Source organism: Rana temporaria, chromosome 9 (assembly GCF_905171775.1).
Source record: "Rana temporaria chromosome 9, aRanTem1.1, whole genome shotgun sequence".
Classification (NCBI taxonomy): Eukaryota; Metazoa; Chordata; class Amphibia; order Anura; family Ranidae; genus Rana; species Rana temporaria.
Genome location: NC_053497.1, coordinates 109,053,914 through 109,074,649, shown reverse-complemented (window position 1 = coordinate 109,074,649; position 20,736 = coordinate 109,053,914). Strand labels below are relative to the sequence as shown.

At 45.9% G+C, this 20,736-nt stretch overlaps 1 protein-coding gene across 3 annotated transcripts in view; it reads right to left on the bottom strand.

The window, feature by feature from the left end:
* Positions 1 to 20,736, bottom strand: part of PPP1R26 (protein phosphatase 1 regulatory subunit 26) — a 68,334-nt gene that overhangs the window by 15,753 nt on the left and 31,845 nt on the right. Inside the window, exon 4 of one of the 3 annotated variants that reach the window (XM_040324096.1) lies at positions 19,290 to 19,390. The exons of 1 other annotated variant lie outside the window; for it this stretch is intronic. In XM_040324096.1, the coding sequence (XP_040180030.1) occupies positions 19,325 to 19,390 (66 nt within the window). In that variant the 3' untranslated portion in view covers positions 19,290 to 19,324. Of the gene's footprint in view, positions 1 to 19,289; positions 19,391 to 20,736 lie in introns of those variants that run through there. One more of the 3 variants, XM_040324097.1, reaches the window with a different exon arrangement.

Here is a 20,736-nt window from a genome sequence, read left to right as displayed (position 1 = left end):
GACCTGTCTGATGTATTCCTTGGCCTTCATGCTGTTGTTTGTTCACCAAGGATCTCTAACAAACCTCTGAGGGCTTCACAGAACAGCTGCATTTATACCGAGATTCAATTACACACAGGAGGAGTGAGGTGAGTTCTGAAGGCAATTGGTTCCACTAGATTTTAGCTAGGGGTATCAGAGTAAAGGGGGCTGAATACAAATGCACGCGGCACTTTTCATATATTTGTCTGTAAAAAGAATTGAAAACCATTTATCATTTTTCTTTCTACTTCACAATTATGTGCCACTTTGTGTTTTTGTGTTGGTTTATAACATAAAATTCCAATAAAATACATTTACGTTTTTGGTTGTAACATGACAAAATGTGGAAAATTTCAAGGGGTATGAATACTTTTTCAAGGCACTGTAGCTGACGTTCAAGAAAATGGCTGCCGAAGGCATGGGAAACCTGGAGGTATCAAAAGTAATACTAGGAAGGAACAATACATTTACAACAAAGAGCTTAGAAAGGGAGCAGGTGATGCTCGCCAACTATATGCTCCGATGTCTCCGGTGTCAATCTCTAAAGGAATCCATTACGGTGCTGACCGGTCCGCAACAACAGGGTTAACGGACAATGGTCAGATAGACGAGCAGGAAGATAGTAGGCCTCCTGAACATCAGCAAAGAGGAATGGGTTAGTGAATGCCAGGTCTATGCAGGAAGAGGTTTTGTGAGTTGTGAAGAAACAAGAGTAGGTCCTAGTAGTAGGGTTCCAACAATCGAAAACTTCCAAAAGATTGGTCACCAAGGCGCATGTAGACAGATCTCCTGTGTAATTCTCTTGCGGGGTTGAGTCTATCAAGGTTAGAAGACATCGTGGCATTAAAATCGCCCATAATCAGGCGTTTACCTGGGCAATGTGGGGCCACCTTCTTCTAAATAAACAGTCAGGTTTATATGGATATGGTAAATAAACATTAGTTATGATATACTTTTGATTCCACCGGGTCAGCACAAGTATTATAAATTTACTGTTAGGATCCATAAGCACATCCTCAACTACACATGGAAGAAATGTGTTTATCATGATCAAACCCCCTAGAAAAGAAGTAGTATGTTGCATGAAACACTTTCTGTACCCAAGGCCTCCTCAAGGTCATGAGTTTGCTGCCCTGGTGCGTCTCTATTAATAACAAAATATAGGGGTACACAGATTGATATACTGAAACATCAGTATCCTCTTGTATTTAGAATTAAGGCCTCTGGCCTATTTTAAAATTATGACATCCTTACTGCAGAAGAAGAGGAAGCCATATTTCCTATAAAACAATGAGTAGATCTAAGGATAAATCGGGGGGTGTTCCTCCCAGATCTACAGAAATAACACACGGCAGCAGTATTGAGGAGAATTATAGACTGGGCTCATAATGTTCCACATAAAGAATGGGTATCACTGGAAGACAACATGAGTAAAGTCGCCCTAGGCCAGATTATCTGGATTCCAAGGGAATATAAAGGTCTCCCTAGAGAAATGGCCACAATTACAACAGAAACATTAAGAGCATGGGATATGGGTATTCAAGGGTATGACAGGACAATACAATAGCCCCCTGATGCCCTTGACGGGAAATAACTATTTCCCCCCCAGGGAAAGATAAACTATATTTAAAATGGACCCACTCGGATCGATTGAGATTAAGAGACGTCCTAAAAGCAAAGGCCTTTTGTTCATTAGTGGAGTTATGAGAAAAATACGGTACAACACCATGGGATGGCTGGAGATATAGACAGCTCCAGCACTTCATAGAATCCCTTCCAAAACCCCTTCGCTCGGCTAGTAGGTTAAATCCATGGGAAAGATTAGTTGACCAAGGGGGGGTTAACAGACAGGGGATCTCTAGAATATACAGGATGCTGATAACTTCTATGGATGATGGGTCAATGTGTCCCTTGGGGAGGGTGGAAATAAAACTGAGCCAATCAGTACCGGAGAAGCTGAAAAGAAAGGTTATGGACTATGTCCACTCCACCTCAAGGGACACAAGGATAAAATAAATGAATTATAAACTATTGACTAAGTGGTACTACGTTCCATCCTAAATGCATAAAATGAACCATGATTTGTCACCTTTATGTTGGAGGGAATGTGGAAAGGAAGGAACCCATGCTTATATATGGTGGCACTGTAGTTCGATCCAGCTATACTGGGTGGAAGTCATGGATTTAATTAAAAAGATTGACAGGACGGAAAAAGAATTAGACCCCTGGAAATGCCTGTTCCATGCGATCGGGGACTCTAGGAAGAAGTATAGAGCAGCACTTACTCCATATCTGCTGAATGCAGCGAAAGCACTAATCCCGAAACATTGGAAAACAAAGGAAAGACCAATGATAAAGGATTGGTTTAGAGAAATAGATAGAACGAGGATAATAGAAGAATTATGTTTCCAAAGGGACGCAGAAACAAGACTTCAGGGTACATGGAAAAAATGGCTAGAATTTAAACAGTCCCCGATTTATCTGGGAATTATGGGGAGCGGAAGGAGTACTTAGGAGCTCGTCCCCCGAATGCACTCCCTCTGTGCCCCCCCCCCATCCACATGAAGGAATGGGGAATAGATTTGGGGTAACGTTACTCCCACAAACATATATATGTATATGTGTATATATGTATACACATATATGTATATGATTTTTTTTCTTCTTCACCTTTTTTTGAGGGGTGGGGATAGGGGAATGGGCTTGCTCCCATGTTTCTCTTTTTTCTTTTATCTTGTTTGTTATCTAGATGGCCCAGGACAATTAAGAGTATATTCTGTGGTATAGATTTATTTTTGTATTTAAGTGCATGTTAGAGGATAGATCCATTTGTGTACCTTTATGTATTTTTTATGTATTCATGTGTATTTTGTGAATGTTTTGTATTTTTATGAATGACTTGCAAATTGTTTTGCAAAGTATGTAAGATTTTTATCTGTAAAAACAAGAATTAAGGCCTCTGACGTTCCATGACAGGACTTTAAAGTGGATGTAAACCCTTTCCTATACCTATTGAAGTGAACAGTCTCACAGGGATGAAACAAATCTCCCTACATAAGTTTTACATGCATATCTGCTGTCTTCAGCTTGCTATATTCTTTCAAATTTTTACATTGTGTTGGAATTTTTACTTCCTCATTTTGCAGTAGGAGTGGTGTCTGGGCTTACACTGTGTGACAGCTGATTGGAAGAAAGGCACACAACCCCACTCCACATAGGTAGAGCAAGGAAGATAATTTCAGAGCTGTGCTGTGACAAGACAATCACTCTACTAATGCTAATCTATTTATAGCACCCACCCTGACACAAATATCAGGCTGGTTTTATCTCCCTGCTCGGAGATAAGTAAACACTACAGATATATGTGCCTAGGTCAAATTTCATTAATCAGGTTTACATCCACTTTAAGGCACTCAAATCGTTTACTAGCCATTTGAAGTGGTAAGACGGGGCTGAATAAAGTTATTCACGGTAAGGGAGAGCCTGAGGGGCAGTAAAATGTGTGAGAGCCAATGAACTAATTTACCTAAAAAAATAAACAAACACTAGAGGTCGACCGATATGGGTTTTTCTCTGGCCGATACCGATGCCGATATTTAGAATTTGGGGCGGCCGATGGCCGATATATGATGCCGATTTTTGCGGCCGATATTTTAGGCTGATTTTTATTTTTTGGCAGGTGCCGCTAATTGGCACTGGCAGGTTGCACTGGATGGAACCAATTGGCAATAGCAGATGGCACTGATTGGCAGATGGCACTGATTGGCAGGTGGCACTGGCAGGTGGCACTGAATGGCACTGGCAGGTGGCACTGGTTGGCACGTGGCACTAAGGTGACACTGGCAGGTGGCACTAATTGGCATGTGGCACTGGATGGCATTGGCAGGTGAAACTGGTTGGTACTGGCAGGTGGCACTAATTGGCAATAGTTAGCACTGGCAGGTGGCACTAATTGGCAGGTGGCACTGGATGGCAATAGTTAGCACTGGCAGGTGGCACTGGATGGCACTAGTTGGCACTGGATGGCACTAGTTGGCACTGGATGGCATTGGCAGGTGGCACTGGATGGCATTGGCACTGCCAGGTGGCACTGGATGGCACTAGATGGCATTGGCAGGTGGCACTGGATGGTATTGGTAGGTGGCACTGGATGGCGTTGCCACTGGCAGGTGGCACTGGATGGCATTGACAGATGGCACTGGATGGCATTGGCAGGTGGCACTGGATGGCATTGGCAGGTGGCACTGGATGGCATTGGCAGGTGGCACTAGTTGGCATGGCATTGGCAGGTGGCACTGGATGGCATTGGCAGGTGGCACTGGATGGCACTGGCTGGTTGGCATTAGCAGATGGCACTGGCAGGTTTCACAGCACATAATGTAGCTGATAATGTGTGAAACTCTCTCTATACAGTTTCACATGGTGCTGCAGAGAGCAGAGCTCAGATTCATTGTGATGTTGAAGGTGGGCGGGACCCGGGTTGGGCGGGACTCGGCTGTCCAACACCAGCCAATGGGATGAGATCATTGGCTGGATAGCTGTCCCACCCACCTTCAACATCACGATGAATCTGAGCTCCTCTCTCTCTGCAGCACCATGTGAAACTGTATGGAGAGAGAGTTTCACACATTATCAGCTACATTATGTGCTGTGAAACTGTGAGAGCAGAGAGACAGAGGAGGAGCTCAGATTCATCGTGATGTTGGAGGTGGGCGGGACCCAGGGTGGGCAGCTATCCAGCCAATGATCTCATCCCATTGGCTGGTGTTGGACAGTTGAGTCCCGCCCACCCCGACATCAGTCCGACAGCTCCATTCTCCTTAGTGTTTCACACACACACGGCACTGCTCTGCAGACAGTGTGGAGAAGGGAGGGGGAACCCCATGTTCCTCCTTCCTTCTCCACACTCTGCTGATGCAGATCTGCTAAATATCGGCCACATTTGCCGATGCCGATTTCTCCAAAATGACTGAATATCGGCCCGATATATCAGTCGACCTCTAATCAGGTCATGACCACCTTGAGCCATTGCTTAAAAGGCAAAGGAAGAAAGGTCAATGGGTGTCCTGTCAACTCACGGCTGCAGCCAGAGTGTCAAAAATATGAACAGAGCCTCCATCCTGGACTCACTGCCAACTAGGGTACTACATCTATATTTAAGTCCTTCGCCACAAAGACGTTTGCAGATTTCAGTGAAGCAGTGTCTGCATCGTTGAATTTCTTTAGAATAACCTGGACATAGGGAGATCTCAGCATTTTTTTTTAGACAAGCTCCTGTGAATTCCTAGCAGCCGATAGAAGCATGTCACAGTCATAGTTGAGAGATTTAATGAAAAAAGGCAGCAGTAGGGCATCTGGGAAAGCTGGGTGTAGGAGGTACTAATGCGCATGCTCCACCACAAATGTAGGTGGAAGATAACATAAGCCCAATAGCTTATGGATTAGGATTCAGCAAATTCTGCAGGTTCAGATCCCTCTACCCAACACCTGTAAATTGTTGTGGCGCAGCTGATTCTCTGTGTTAATAGATTTCTCCTTAAAAAGCCTTAACCCGCCATTATAGTGCAAGTAGCTCTGTAGCATCAATCTGGATAGTGTCTTTGATTTAAATATAAGAGGGTCAGGGTACATCTGGAGAAACAGCGCTGTATAGGATGAAATAAAGATAGAATCGGAACGGAGTTCAACTGATGCACATCCGGCTTGTCTCACATCACGACCACACCACCTGTAGTGATTTAGTTTTACGCCACACTCGCATAAAAGCATGGCTATGTCTTTTGAGACTTCTGTTTGTAGCAGTTGGGGCCTAATTTTGTGTGTAGTGAAGTGAGCAAGTGTTTCCTGGGAGGATGGCAGCCAGCTGTTCTTGACAGAAGTGGTCAGTTTAGGGTGGGACATGGGTAAGTTAGTCAGTAGAAGAATAAGGAACAGGCAGTTTTGAGGCTTCATGTACACTGGCATCTTCCAAACTTCCTGCAGCAGCGGCCATTGTTTTCTGTCTGGAGGGATAGGAGAGTTGAAGAAAGGGTGAGTGCAAAAGCTGATAGGGTTGTAAACACATAAAGAAAAAGGGAGAGGTTGCAAGGACTGCAGAGATGGAGGAATATAAGGTCAAGGGTGTTGCCATCAGGGTTAGTAGGAGTGTGTATTCAGGTTAAAAGGTTAGGTTGAGAAATTGTAAGATGGCTGGAGTGTGTTAACATTAACAGGGATATTAAAGTCACCAAGAATAATAGTGGATATTTCAGAGGGGAAAAAATAGGATTTTTGTACTCACCGTAAAATCATTTTCTCTGAAGTTCGTGGACGGACACAGCTCCTCTTTTCTTGACCTTAGCTCCTCTTTTCTTGACCTTAGGGTTTATATGCCGTTTATCAGGAGAGGACTAGGCACACATGTTAAACAGTTAAGACATGTAACAACAGCAAAGCTGAACAGTACCGCCCAGTATCGACACAGGGTCACTGGACGCAGGAAGAATCCCGCCTGCCGATCAATGTGCTGGAACTCCGGGCGATCAGGCTGTGCCTCTCCACATGGTCACAGAGGCTACAGGGACGTCCAGTCAGGATCCAGTCGGACAACGCCACGGCGGTGGCATATGTCAACCATTAAGGAGGAACAAGAAGCTCGGCAGCAGCTGTGGAGGTCGCTCACATCCTGCGGTGGGCAGAGCAGAGCGTGCCGGCACTATTGGCCGTATACATTCTGGGCATAGAAAACTGGCAAGCGGACTACCTAAGTCTCCAGATGCTGGACCAAGGCGAATGGTCACTACACCCGGATATGTTTCGACTCATTTGCCTGAGATGGGGCACGCCAGACGTGAATCTCCTGACTTCTCTATGTAATCGGAAGGTATTGAGGAGCTGTGTCCGTCCATGAACGAAAGAGAAAGTAGGGCAGCCAGACGGAGAAGTCACCAAGGGATTCCAGGAAACCGATAAATTACAGCAATCCTCAGAAGAACTGGAGAAAAAAAAATACATTGTGCTTCAAAAGAACAGAGATATAGAGGGAAGTGTAGGAAGAACCTGAGAGGTCCTTTGTGGGAACAGAAGGATTTCAGCTCCAGCTCCCTGTCGACCATTGTATCTGATCCAGCAGAGGAAGGAACAGCTGGAGAATAGTCAGAGCCCTGAAACCAGATTTCAGTAACAGCTAGTGGGTTAAAGGCATGAACAGAGATGAGCTTATTACAGACAAAAGGGGCATTCCAGTGGGAATGCCAAATATGCCTGTCCAATTAATGATGTACAGGGCAAATGATGCTAGCGAATATTATATTTATGCTCTGAACACACACAGAGAGGAAGCCAGGAAAAGCCAACTTCAACCAAACCCTTTTTTTTTTTTTGACAGAGCAGGAAAGTTGTAAAACCTTTGGGAGAGTTGTATTCATAATGTTTTCCAGACCCTAGCTGTGCCGTCTTATCATAAGCCACAGTTCACAGCTGTCATCAGATGGCAAATCTTGGTATTGTCACATGGTCCACTGGTAGACAGCTGGGAACCGCACCAAAAAATTTAATAAAAATAAATAGTTTTGAGTAATCGAATAGACGGATGCTAAAGTAATAATAGCAACACGTAGCTCTCAGATCACCATGTGGTAGATGAGTTAGGACAGATAATCTAAGGCAAAAAAGAATTGTTTAGCCTTAAATATAATAAGAAATGTAACATAATGCATTTTCATCTGCTATTTCCAGAGGTATTTCCCAATGTACTCTTAACATGACTGCTAGATTCAGAGGAATCTAGCAATAACACTGAAATATTAAAGGATTCGTAGCCTCTAAGAAACTAAAACATACTTAAAGGGCTTGTAAGGCTTAGTTTTTCACAGAGTGGCCCAGATCCTCTTCTTCTGGGGTCCCTCGGCGGCTGTCTCGGCTCCTCCCTGCAATAGCTAACCCCCACCGTGGGAAGCTCTCTCCCAAAAGGGTTAGCTTGCGGGCACGCTCCCGTGATACAGCCGGCCGCTATAGCTGCCGACTGTATCACTTGGCCCCGCCCCTCGGCATGCCACATCATTTGATGTGATTGACAGCTGCTATCAATCTATCCAATCAATGGCCAGACTCCGTTTAGAAGAGGACGTCGGGGGACACGCACAGCAGGTGAACGGGCTCGGGTAAGGAAATACGTCATTGCCAGGTGTTTTTTCACCTTAAAGCGGTTGTATACCCAAATTTTACTACAGATAAGCCTATAATAAGGTTTATCTGTAGGTAAAATGAATATCTCCTAAACCTGTACGTTTAGGATATTCCCTATGCATGCAGCCGCTGATGTCAGTGGTGCATGCCCCAGCTTAAGGTCTGGCAGCGTTGCCGGACCTTGTCGGGAAGAAAACTCCCGCGCGCATGCACGGGAGTGACGTCATCATGGCTCCAGCCACTCACATCGCCGGAGCCGCGAACCCGGAAGACACGCTGAGGGCAAGATGTCAGCTCCCTCGGCGTGGACCGATACTGGGACTTTGTTCTGAGGTAAGTATTTCATAATGAGCTAGTATGCGCTGCATACTAGTTGTTTTCATTTTTTTTCGTTTGGCCAGGAAAACCGGCCGTGTGTATGCTCCTTAGCAGTTTTCCCGACAGGAAAACTGCGGTTTAAAAAATGAGAACATGTTGTCCTATAGAAAAACACTGCGAGGGAGTTTTCCTGTCGGGAAAACCAGCCAGGTGTACTGGGAAAAAGGGACCGAGACGGTTCTCGGTTTTCGCGGTGGTCTTTTGACCGTCGGGAAAACCGATTGTATGTACTAGGCATAACTCTAAGCATACATGATATAAATATCAAAAAGTCCCCCCAGCTAAAGCAGAGAATGTTAATTTACCTAGGCAATAATGTAATACAAGGATTAATTATCTTAATCTACAGTCCAGCCACAGCTCGTTAATCCACTCAAGAAACAGAATATAAGCAGACACTTCTACATCATCACATACAATGCAGAGCAAACAGTGGCTGCTGTTCGTGTACATGAAGAAAGTTGGCAAGAGTGGTGGTGACAAGAGCAGCTTCAGTCGACGCAACCAGAACCCTCAGCAAGGAGGACTGCAGGGCTTTGGATGAAAGCCTGCATACTACATCATGCCTTGGTAAAAAGCTGGATTTTGACCTACCTGTAAATTTCATATCTTGGAGCACAGTACAGGACACAGGCTGATTATTTTTAGACCCTGGGGTTTAGGCTCGTACCTTTGGGTGACTGGACACTGGCAAGCTTTTGAGGACATGCTGCATAGACCCTGGGACATTCCCAAGCAATAAATTAGAAGGATGGGTAACAAATAGGCAAACAGAAATGTGCCAACAGGCCCAACAACAAGGATCAACAGACCCAAAGTCAGAGTGCCGCTGCAAGAACCTTGCGACCAAAAGATGAATCTGCACAAAACTGGACATCCACCTGGTATAACTATAAATAGGTATTAGAGGACTCGGCTGGTGCCAGAATTACCAGGAAACTCCGATCAACCTGGTCTTGTAAGACTAACTTGTCATTGTGAAGAATGAGCAAGGGCACCTAACAAGAGAGAGCTGCTGTGTCCTAAATGTAATAGTAGGTGATAATACCAAGATTACATTAAGAACATAGAAATGGGGTGATATTGGAAATAGCTGTGATATCAGCTCACGTCTATATTTTAAAGGAGCGAGCTCTACTATTTTTAATGCCAGTAATCAAAAGAAGACAGATGTTCCCAAATTAGAATTTGAAAGGGAAGACCAGGCCTGTAGGCCAAAAATGACACCTAGATGCCAATGACATGCTGATATCCTTGTAGCTATACATAAGGATAAATTAAGTGTCACCTCATTGAGTTTTAGTTGAAAGCTCTAGCTGTTTTGTCTACAAGCCTAGCAGGGGAAAAGGCACTATACACATAAAAGATTACGAACCATCTACCAACAATTGACCTTATGTCAGAGATCAGAGGAATATATTTTTTCTCTCATAAAATAAAATATTAGTTGCAGAGGGATAAAATAATTCCTTCTGATTGTCACATACCTTGACGTGCAGAGAGAGACCTCCCGTACAACCCCGGCTCAGAGACATCGGTGGTAGGAGCGCAGTGAGGTAAGGGTGCCTGCTCGGTCCTCTCGGCTGGGTGTAGCAATGCTAAGTGGGAGCTGGAACAGCTGGTGCCAGGAGCAGCTGATGCAGGTCAGCGGGTGCAGGTATACAGAGCAGCGGATACAGGTCAGCAGGTGCAGGTATTCAGAGCAGTGGATGCAGGTCAGCAAATGCAGGTCAGCAGGTGTGCAGAGCCGCGGATGCAGGTCAGCAGGTGCAAGAGGAGTCAGACAAGCCAGGTCATACACATCAAGGTAAATAGCATAAACGACAGGCAAAGAGTAGTCAGAGTCCAGGCTGGGTCTTGGCAACAGGCGATCAGACAGGTAACTGAGCAGGGTCAAACAAGCCAGGGTCAGGACTGGAGACAGGAGCGAGGTCAGGGAGCCGGGTCAAACACATGAACAAGATACAGGCACAGAATCAGGAACACGGGGAACAGTACCCCTGGAATGTCTTTTATAGGCTGTTGGGCGCCAAAGCGTGTTTAATATGCACACATTCGCGCGCAAAGTCTGTGACTCGTGCATGCGTATAGGCGCACGCCTTCTGAAGCGGGCAGTATGTCCCTGACAGTGCCCCCCCCCCTTAAGGACAACCTCCGGGTGCCTAAGAAATTTCTTCTGGGGGTGACTACGGAAGAAGGCCTGGATTAATTCTTGGGCATGAATGTCCTGTTGAGGTTTCCAGGAGTTCTTCTTCTAGACCGTACCCTTTCCACTTGATCAGGAATTGAAGTTGGTTCCTTCTTCTTCTACAGTACAAGACGGCCTCCACCTCAAACTCATCATCTCTGTCAACCATTGCAGGTTCTTTTTTTCCGATCTCCTGTTTGGGAAGGGGTCTGGCACTGCAGGTTTCAGTAGTGACACGTGTAACACTGGGTGAATCTTCACAAATATGGTAAGGAAAGTTCATAGGAGACTTCATTTAATTTCCGTCTCACTGGGAAGGGGCCGATGAACTTGAGTGCCAGTTTCCTTGCAGGGCAGGTCATCCTAAGGTTGGTGGTAGACAGCCATACTTAATCGCCCTGTTGAAGGCATAATTCCCCTCTCCTCTCTCTGTCAAACATCCTTTTATCGGTTGCTTGTGCCTTGATCAAGACTTCCTGTAATATTTTCTTGTTACAGTTCAAGAAATCAAGAGTACTCTGGACTGCTGGAACTGTTGAATCAGGAATGAGATTGGTTAGGAAGGTTGGGTGGAACTCGCAGTTGGAGAAAAACGGAGACTGACCTGTAGCTGAGTGACTGGCATTATTAAAGCCAAACTCTGCCAGGGGTAGTAGCGCTACCCAGTCATCTTGAACAAAGGTGGTAAAGCATCGGAGATATTGCTCGAGCGTCTGATTCGTCCTCTCGGTTTGCCCATTGGTCTGAGGGTGATAGGCAGAGACATGGACAGTTCAATCTTCAGGACCTTGCACAAAGCGTCCAGAAGCAAGAGGTGAACTGCACCCCTCGATCCGAAATAATATCTGTTGGGACCCCATATACCCTCACTATCTCCTTTATGAAGACCTGGGCAGTTTCCATAGCAGAGGGCGTGTTCTTTAGTGGCATTAAGTGGGCCCTCTTAGACAAACGGTCAACCACTAGAAAAATGGCTGAGCAACCTTCTGACGGAGGAAGTTCCACTATGAAGTCCGTGGCAATCATTTTACAGGGTCAGTCAGGGACTGGTAAGGGTCTGAGCAAACCCCAGGCCTTGCTTCTAGCGGTCTTACTACGGGTGCAGGTGGCACATGAACTTACATACTCCATGCAGTTCCTTTCAAAACGTGCGTTGAATTCGTTCTGGGGTCTTATGCATTCCGAAGTGGCCAGCCAGGGGATGATCATGGCACAGATTTAATACTGTTACTCAGACTTCTTTTGGTACAAAGATCTTGTTGTCCTTCCATTGTAACCCATCCTTGGGTAACAGGGTAATTTCAGGAGGCCCAGATATATTTTCTGAAGCTTGCTTTAAGCCAGACATTAGATTTGTTTGCAAAAGTAGAAAGTTACCTTCTGACAGGATGGTATCTGGAGCTGACACTTCTTTCAGATCATCGAACATGCAGGAGAGGACGTCTAGTTTGGTGTTCTTTGAGCCCGGCCAGTAAGTAATGTGGAATGAAAACCTAGAGAAGAATAAAGCCCATCGCGCCTGGCGTGGTCTCAATCGCTTGGCAGCTCTCAGATACTCCGGGTTTTTATGGCCTGTATAAATGAGTATGGGATGCGCCGCTCCTTCCAACAGATACCTCCATTCTTCAAGGGTGGACTTGATGGCCAGGAGCTCCCGGTCCCCCACGTCATAGTTCTTCTCGGCTGGTGAAAGCTTATGAGAGAAGAATGTTATTGGGTGCATTAAGTCCTTGAGACCCTGACATTGAAAGATAACGGCTCCTACTGCTGTCTCTGAGGCGTCTACCTCGAGTAGGTAAGGTAAAGTAGGATCAGGGTGACTCAAAATAGGAGCTGACGTGAAAAGTCCTTTTAAGTTTGTGAAGGTGCCTCGGAGTCCAATGAAACCGGACATTCTGCTTCGTTAGCTGCGTAATCGGGGAAATAATAGCAAAAAAAAATCCCTTTATGAATCTCCGGTAGAAGTCTACAAAGCCAACAAAGCGCTGCACCCCCTTCTTGTCTGAAGGTGCAGGCCAATCCAGAATAGCTGAAACCTTTTGTGGATCCATCTTGAACCCCTCTGTTGAAATGACTAGGCCGAGGAACTGAATACTCTGTCGCTCGCACTTTTCTGGTTTTGTGTACAGTCCATGTTGACGGAGTCGACAGAGCAAGTTATTGACATGTTCCCAATGCTGCTCAAGTGATGTGGAAAAAATCGAAATATCGTCTAGATAAACAATTACGTAAATGTCCAGGCAGTCCCTAAAAATGTCATTGACTAAATGTTGAAAAGTAGCAATGGCATTACTAAATATTCGTAATGGCCGAACCTGGTACAAAAAGCAGTTTTCCATTCATCCCCTGCGCGGATGCAGACCAGGTTGTACACCCCCCGCAGGTCTAGTTTGGTAAACACAGAAGAAGTCCTGAGTCTTTGAAAAAGTTCAGGTACCAGGGGCAGAGGGTACCGGTTCTTGACCGTAATTTTATTTAATTCCCGAAGAGAAAGGTCTTTTTTTCCTCAAAAAAGATTCCCGCCCCTGCTAAAGAAGTGGAAGGGCGGATGAACCCCCTGTTGAGATTTTCGTCAACATACTCTTTCAGTACCTCTAGCTCCCATTCAGATAAGGGGAAGATCCATCCAAAAGGAATTTCAGCCCCAGGGAGAAGCTTGATTGGGCAATCGTATGGACGATGAGGCGGAAGGGTCTCAGCCACCCGTTTGCTGAAAACATCCAAGAATTCATGGTATTGTTTGGCAACAGATGCACGTACCTCTGAGTCTGGTTCCAGACATAACAGGGGACCAGAGGCGCTGGGACACGGAGGCATGCAGTGATGCTGGCAGTAAGGCGACTGGAACTTAATAATCCCGGACCACCAATCGATCTGTGGATTGTGGGCCTGAAGCCAGGGAAGGCCCAAGATGAATGGAAACAGAGGGGATGCAATGGCATTCAAGCTTAATAGTTCCTTATGATCTGTAGAGGTGGTTACAAGCAAAGGAGGGGTTTCTTGAGTCACTACTCTGGACTTGATATGAGACCCATCTGCCAAGAAGATGGAAAGTCCCTGAGTCTTTGGCTAGAGTGGGATATGTTGTGCTGCAGTTCAGGTCAATTAAACAATTACATGCCCCCGAGTCAATTATCGCGGAAACTGGTATTGTTCTTCCTGGCAGTTGGAACAAGCTAGGTAGGGCCAGGTGAGTGGCATTGGCAGAAGGAGGTGAACAATGTGGAGAAGAGGTAGCTAGGACCTTGCGCAGCTTAGCAGGACAAGAGGAAACATAAAGGCCGGCTTCTCCACAATACAAACAAAGATTATGCTGTGGCCGGCGGAGTCGTTCTTCGGCTGACAGGGAAGGTCTCATCAGTCCAAGCTGTCTCGGCTTGGTGGTAACAAAAGTCTGGTTAACAGGTAAGGAATTAACTGGAACTGGACTGGCAATGGCAGGAGATACACGGGGTAGCATCCAAGCTGGGCAGAGCTACTGAGTAGTCCTCTCTGCTCTGCACTCCCAGAGTAGTCGGTCTATCTGAATAGACAGGGTGATTAAAGTCTCTAGGGCATCAGGGACACCGACCCGGGCTAACTCATCTTTCACTCCTCCAGAGAGACCGAGACGAAACTGGTGCCGTAGGACTGCATCATTCCACTGGGTATCCACGCTGCAGCGTCTGAAATCAGTCACATAGTCCTCGACCACTCTGCAGCCTTGCTGGAGCGCAGCCTTGGCAGTGGAAGTCCATTGAGGGCTGTCATAAAGTCAAGCCATGGCATCAAGGAAGGATGACAGAGAGTCCAGAGTCTCATGGCGGACTTCCAGCAGATGGTGGGCCCATGCCTGAGGTTTTCCCTGCAGTAGAGCAATAACGAACCCTACTTTGTTCACATGCGTTGCGAAACACCCGGAATTTCTCACCCACTCCACTCCTTCCTGCTTACTCCTGTCACTCTAGCACAGACTTGATGTCCTCAGTACAGATGGCACTGATTGGCACTAGCAGGTGGCACTGGTTTGGAACTGACAGATGGCACTGGTTTGGAACTGACAGATGGCACTGGCAGGTGGCACTGGTTTGGAACTGACAGATGGAACTATTGGCACTGACAGGTGGCACTGATTGGCACTAGCAGGTAGCACTAGTTTGGGACAGATGGCACTGATTGGCAGTGGCACTGGCAATTGGAACTGGTTGGCCGTGGCACTGACAGATGGCACTGGCTGGTGGCACTGATTGGCGGTGGCACTAACAGATGGCACTGGCTGTTGGCACTGATTTGCGGTGGCACTGGCAGGTTTCACACTAAGCCGAGTGTAACTTTAACTGTGTGAAACTAACAGAGAGGAGAGGAGAGAGAGAGAGAGAGGGGAGCTGTCAGCTCGATGTCGGAGGTGGGCGGCATAAAATCCCTTTATGAATCTCCGGTAGAAGTCTACAAAGCCAACAAAGCGCTGCACCCCCTTCTTGTCTGAAGGTGCAGGCCAATCCAGAATAGCTGAAACCTTTTGTGGATCCATCTTGAACCCCTCTGTTGAAATGACTAGGCCGAGGAACTGAATACTCTGTCGCTCGCACTTTTCTGGTTTTGTGTACAGTCCATGTTGACGGAGTCGACAGAGCAAGTTATTGACATGTTCCCAATGCTGCTCAAGTGATGTGGAAAAAATCGAAATATCGTCTAGATAAACAATTACGTAAATGTCCAGGCAGTCCCTAAAAATGTCATTGACTAAATGTTGAAAAGTAGCAATGGCATTACTAAATATTCGTAATGGCCGAACCTGGTACAAAAAGCAGTTTTCCATTCATCCCCTGCGCGGATGCAGACCAGGTTGTACACCCCCCGCAGGTCTAGTTTGGTAAACACAGAAGAAGTCCTGAGTCTTTGAAAAAGTTCAGGTACCAGGGGCAGAGGGTACCGGTTCTTGACCGTAATTTTATTAAATTCCCGAAGAGAAAGGTCTTTTTTTCCTCAAAAAAGATTCCCGCCCCTGCTAAAGAAGTGGAAGGGCGGATGAACCCCCTGTTGAGATTTTCGTCAACATACTCTTTCAGTACCTCTAGCTCCCATTCAGATAAGGGGAAGATCCATCCAAAAGGAATTTCAGCCCCAGGGAGAAGCTTGATTGGGCAATCGTATGGACGATGAGGCGGAAGGGTCTCAGCCACCCGTTTGCTGAAAACATCCAAGAATTCATGGTATTGTTTGGCAACAGATGCACGTACCTCTGAGTCTGGTTCCAGACATAACAGGGGACCAGAGGCGCTGGGACACAGAGGCATGCAGTGATGCTGGCAGTAAGGCGACTGGAACTTAATAATCCCGGACCACCAATCGATCTGTGGATTGTGGGCCTGAAGCCAGGGAAGGCCCAAGATGAATGGAAACAGAGGGGATGCAATGGCATTCAAGCTTAATAGTTCCTTATGATCTGTAGAGGTGGTTACAAGCAAAGGAGGGGTTTCTTGAGTCACTACTCTGGACTTGATATGAGACCCATCTGCCAAGAAGATGGAAAGTCCCTGAGTCTTTGGCTAGAGTGGGATATGTTGTGCTGCAGTTCAGGTCAATTAAACAATTACATGCCCCCGAGTCAATTATCGCGGAAACTGGTATTGTTCTTCCTGGCAGTTGGAACAAGCTAGGTAGGGCCAGGTGAGTGGCATTGGCAGAAGGAGGTGAACAATGTGGAGAAGAGGTAGCTAGGACCTTGCGCAGCTTAGCAGGACAAGAGGAAACATAAAGGCCGGCTTCTCCACAATACAAACAAAGATTATGCTGTGGCCGGCGGAGTCGTTCTTCGGCTGACAGGGAAGGTCTCATCAGTCCAAGCTGTCTCGGCTTGGTGGTAACAAAAGTCTGGTTAACAGGTAAGGAATTAACTGGAACTGGACTGGCAATGGCAGGAGATACACGGGGTAGCATCCAAGCTGGGCAGAGCTACTGAGTAGTCCTCTCTGCTCTGCACTCCCAGAGTAGTCGGTCTATCTGAATAGACAGGGTGATTAAAGTCTCTAGGGCATCAGGGACACCGACCCGGGCTAACTCATCTTTCACTCCTCCAGAGAGACCGAGACGAAACTGGTGTAGGACTGCATCATTCCACTGGGTATCCACGCTGCAGCGTCTGAAATCAGTCACATAGTCCTCGACCACTCTGCAGCCTTGCTGGAGCGCAGCCTTGGCAGTGGAAGTCCATTGAGGGCTGTCATAAAGTCAAGCCATGGCATCAAGGAAGGATGACAGAGAGTCCAGAGTCTCATGGCGGACTTCCAGCAGATGGTGGGCCCATGCCTGAGGTTTTCCCTGCAGTAGAGCAATAACGAACCCTACTTTGTTCACATGCGTTGCGAAACACCCGGAATTTCTCACCCACTCCACTCCTTCCTGCTTACTCCTGTCACTCTAGCACAGACTTGATGTCCTCAGTACAGATGGCACTGATTGGCACTAGCAGGTGGCACTGGTTTGGAACTGACAGATGGCACTGGTTTGGAACTGACAGATGGCACTGGCAGGTGGCACTGGTTTGGAACTGACAGATGGAACTATTGGCACTGACAGGTGGCACTGATTGGCACTAGCAGGTAGCACTAGTTTGGGACAGATGGCACTGATTGGCAGTGGCACTGGCAATTGGAACTGGTTGGCCGTGGCACTGACAGATGGCACTGGCTGGTGGCACTGATTGGCGGTGGCACTAACAGATGGCACTGGCTGTTGGCACTGATTTGCGGTGGCACTGGCAGGTTTCACACTAAGCCGAGTGTAACTTTAACTGTGTGAAACTAACAGAGAGGAGAGGAGAGAGAGAGAGAGAAAGAGAGGGGAGCTGTCAGCTCGATGTCGGAGGTGGGCGGGACCCAGCAGCTAAATTACACCAACCAATGATTGGGCTGCTTTAGAAAGGGGGCGGCGCCACATACATGTAGCGGCCCGCCCAGATACCATTCCATTGGATGGTGTAATATAGCTGCTGGGTCCCGCCCACCCCCGACATCGAGCTAAGTGCTCCTCTCTCTCTCCTCTCTGTTACTTGTCAGTTTCACACTCAGCACGGCGCTTGATGCTGCCAAAGCCGCTGAGTGTGGAGAAGGGAGGAGGAACGGTGGTCAGTGTAAAATATCGGCCTAATTTTGATAATAATCGGCCGATGCCGATTTATCAAAAATAGCCAAAAATTGTCCGGCCGATATATCGGTCTACCTCTACACAAGCAGATCCCAATACCTGAAGGTTACATCACAGGCAGGCCCTGCATCTTCATTATAACTAGGGCTGCAACTAACGATTATTTTCCTAATCGATTAGTTGGCCGATTATTGTTTTGATTAATCGATTAATCGGATAATAGCCTTAAAAAGAAAATTAGCATTTTTACATTTTTTTTGGCCAATTTGTTGGGCAGATTACAAAACACAAATTGCCGCAAAAACACATTACATGCTTTTTTGCAGCTTCTCCATTGAAGTATATTGAACCAAAAAAAAAAATAGCACCGTTTTGCTTTAAAAAGTCCTTGCCCTTTCCAAATACGCAGCAGCTGAAAAAAAATCACGGATGTTAACTTGTCCCATAGGAAAACATGTAAATTAACTGTAGTGTGTTTCTGCAAAAAACAGAGGTGTGACCCAGTCCTGATATGTTTAGTAACATAATGGGGTTAAAAAAACGAAAATAAGTACAAAAAGAGCAAATAATCGCTACTGTAAGGGGTTCATTTTTTTTACTGTGGGACAGTGAAAGTAATATTTACAGTAGCGATTTGCTTTTTTGTACTATAAAGGGCTAATTTTAGTTTTTTTAACCCCATTATGTCACTGGCCGATTAATCGATTATGAAAATTGTAATCGAATAAAATTTCATAATCGATTAATCAAACAATTAGTTGTTTCTGCCCTAATTATAACAGGGTTAAAGTACAGCCTTCTAGGCTGTCCTGCGGATCAGCTGATCCAGAAAACTGCAAAAGGATCTCTGCTAGCTCTGCAGTTAACAAAGAATCTTTATATAAAATAAATAAATAAAAAAAATGTTAAGTAAATTTGGTTTGCTTTTTTCTGAGGAGAAAAGATGTCCATTCTAACACAACACTAGCAAGAAACTGAAGAATCATGGGATTGTTAACAGCTTTTTTTTATCTCCTGCAGCCATATAACCTAGCTGTTTCAGAGATCCTTCTGGGACAGTGGGGCAGTTCAATAACAATTATTAAATGCAATATTTGGGTATTTTTAGACAAATTGCATGCAATAAAAATGTCAATTCATCAAAGTACGATATTAAATTTGAGATAAATACTGCAAATTTGGTAAATAAGTGAGGTAAATACTGCTAAAAGATAAATCATTAAAATCAATTTAGTAAAAACACATGTTATTTATTGCATGATGCAGGAATGTATAAATGTACAAAATAATTAGGGGAAGGCCGTGTTCACATGGGGCGTACTAAGGCACATTTAGACATTTCTGTAGTTCTGAAAAATAAGCGGTCTATACTGGCACTCCTTAGTGTTGCAAAGACTGCTTATAGTCTCACCTGCCTGAAGGAAGCTTCTGCCCCTACAGCATAATTTAGAATCGCAGTTTCTTCACCAGCAGCTCGGCGGTCTTCTTGTGTATAGCATCTGCTTTCTTATCCTAACAATAGAAAATATTCAAATCTGTAATCACATGCCCAGTGGACCGTGCACACAACTGTCACAGGTGTAATTATTTCCTGTACATGTCTGGCTAACGAGTCACAAGGGTGTTCCAGCTGCAGCATTTATTACTGTATACCAACGTCTAAACTGGGCAGAGAACAAGACATTTAAAGAAACACTACCAGTCAATCAGATTAGTTTTAATCATTCATTTATTTCAATTTATTACTTGACCCAAAAGGGGAAGTTAAATTTTTTTCGCATTCCCCCCCCCCCTCCTCTTTACCAATTGGCGCTTTGAGGGGAGGGATAATAGGATTTTTTGTACTCACCGTAAAATCCTTTTCTCTGAAGTCCATGGACGGACACAGCTCCTTAAATCTTGACAAGTGGGTTATGTTCCCTGTTTACAGGAGAGGACTAGGCAGAAACATGTTAAATAGTTAAATACATGTTACATTAACAGAGTTGAACAGCCCCGCCCAGGGGGCGGTCCCTCCAGACATAACCCTCCTCACTGCAGCTTGCAGCCTCAGTTCGTAACAAGCAGTACAAACCTAAAAAGGAGGGGTGGGAGCTGTGTCCGTCCATGGACTTCAGAGAAAAGGATTTTACGGTGAGTACAAAAAATCCTATTTTCTCTTATCGTCCATGGACGGACACAGCTCCTTAAATCTTGACAAGTGGGACGTCCCCAAGCAGTGTCAAAAAACGAGGGGTGGGAAATATATCAGTAAAAACAATTTTAACTTCACCCCAAAACAAGCAGAGCTCCTCAACGGAGGAGGTGCAACTTTAAACAGCCGCCGGCAAAAACTAGCGGCTGAAAAAAACATCATAAGATGCACTCACAGCAACCATGTAAATTCTGGAAAAAGCGTGAACGGACGAGCAAATCGCCGCCTCGCACACCTGTGAGACCGACGCATGATGTCGGGAAAAAAAAAAAAAAAAAAACCCAGGAAGCACCAATTGCCCTGGTCGAAAGTGCCGGGACCGGAAAGGGGGGCCCGCCCTTAGGAGCATAGGCCTGTATGACGGCCTGCCCGATCCACCGAGAAATGGTGGTCGACGAGACCGCCAGGCCCTTTTGTGGACCAGACACCGACACAAAAGAGAGTCAGAAGCTCCGAAATGGAGCCGTAGTAGGCTGGTATACCCGCAAAGCGCGTACCACGCCTAAAGTATGAAAGGCCGAAACCTCCTTCGGAAGAAGGGAAGGTCGCGGGCGCACCATCACCTAATCCTTATGGGGGATCAAGCATGGCGGCTTGCAAGACAAGACCGCCAACTCAGAAACCCCTCTAACAGAGGTAAAGGCCACTAAAGGGGCCACCTTCT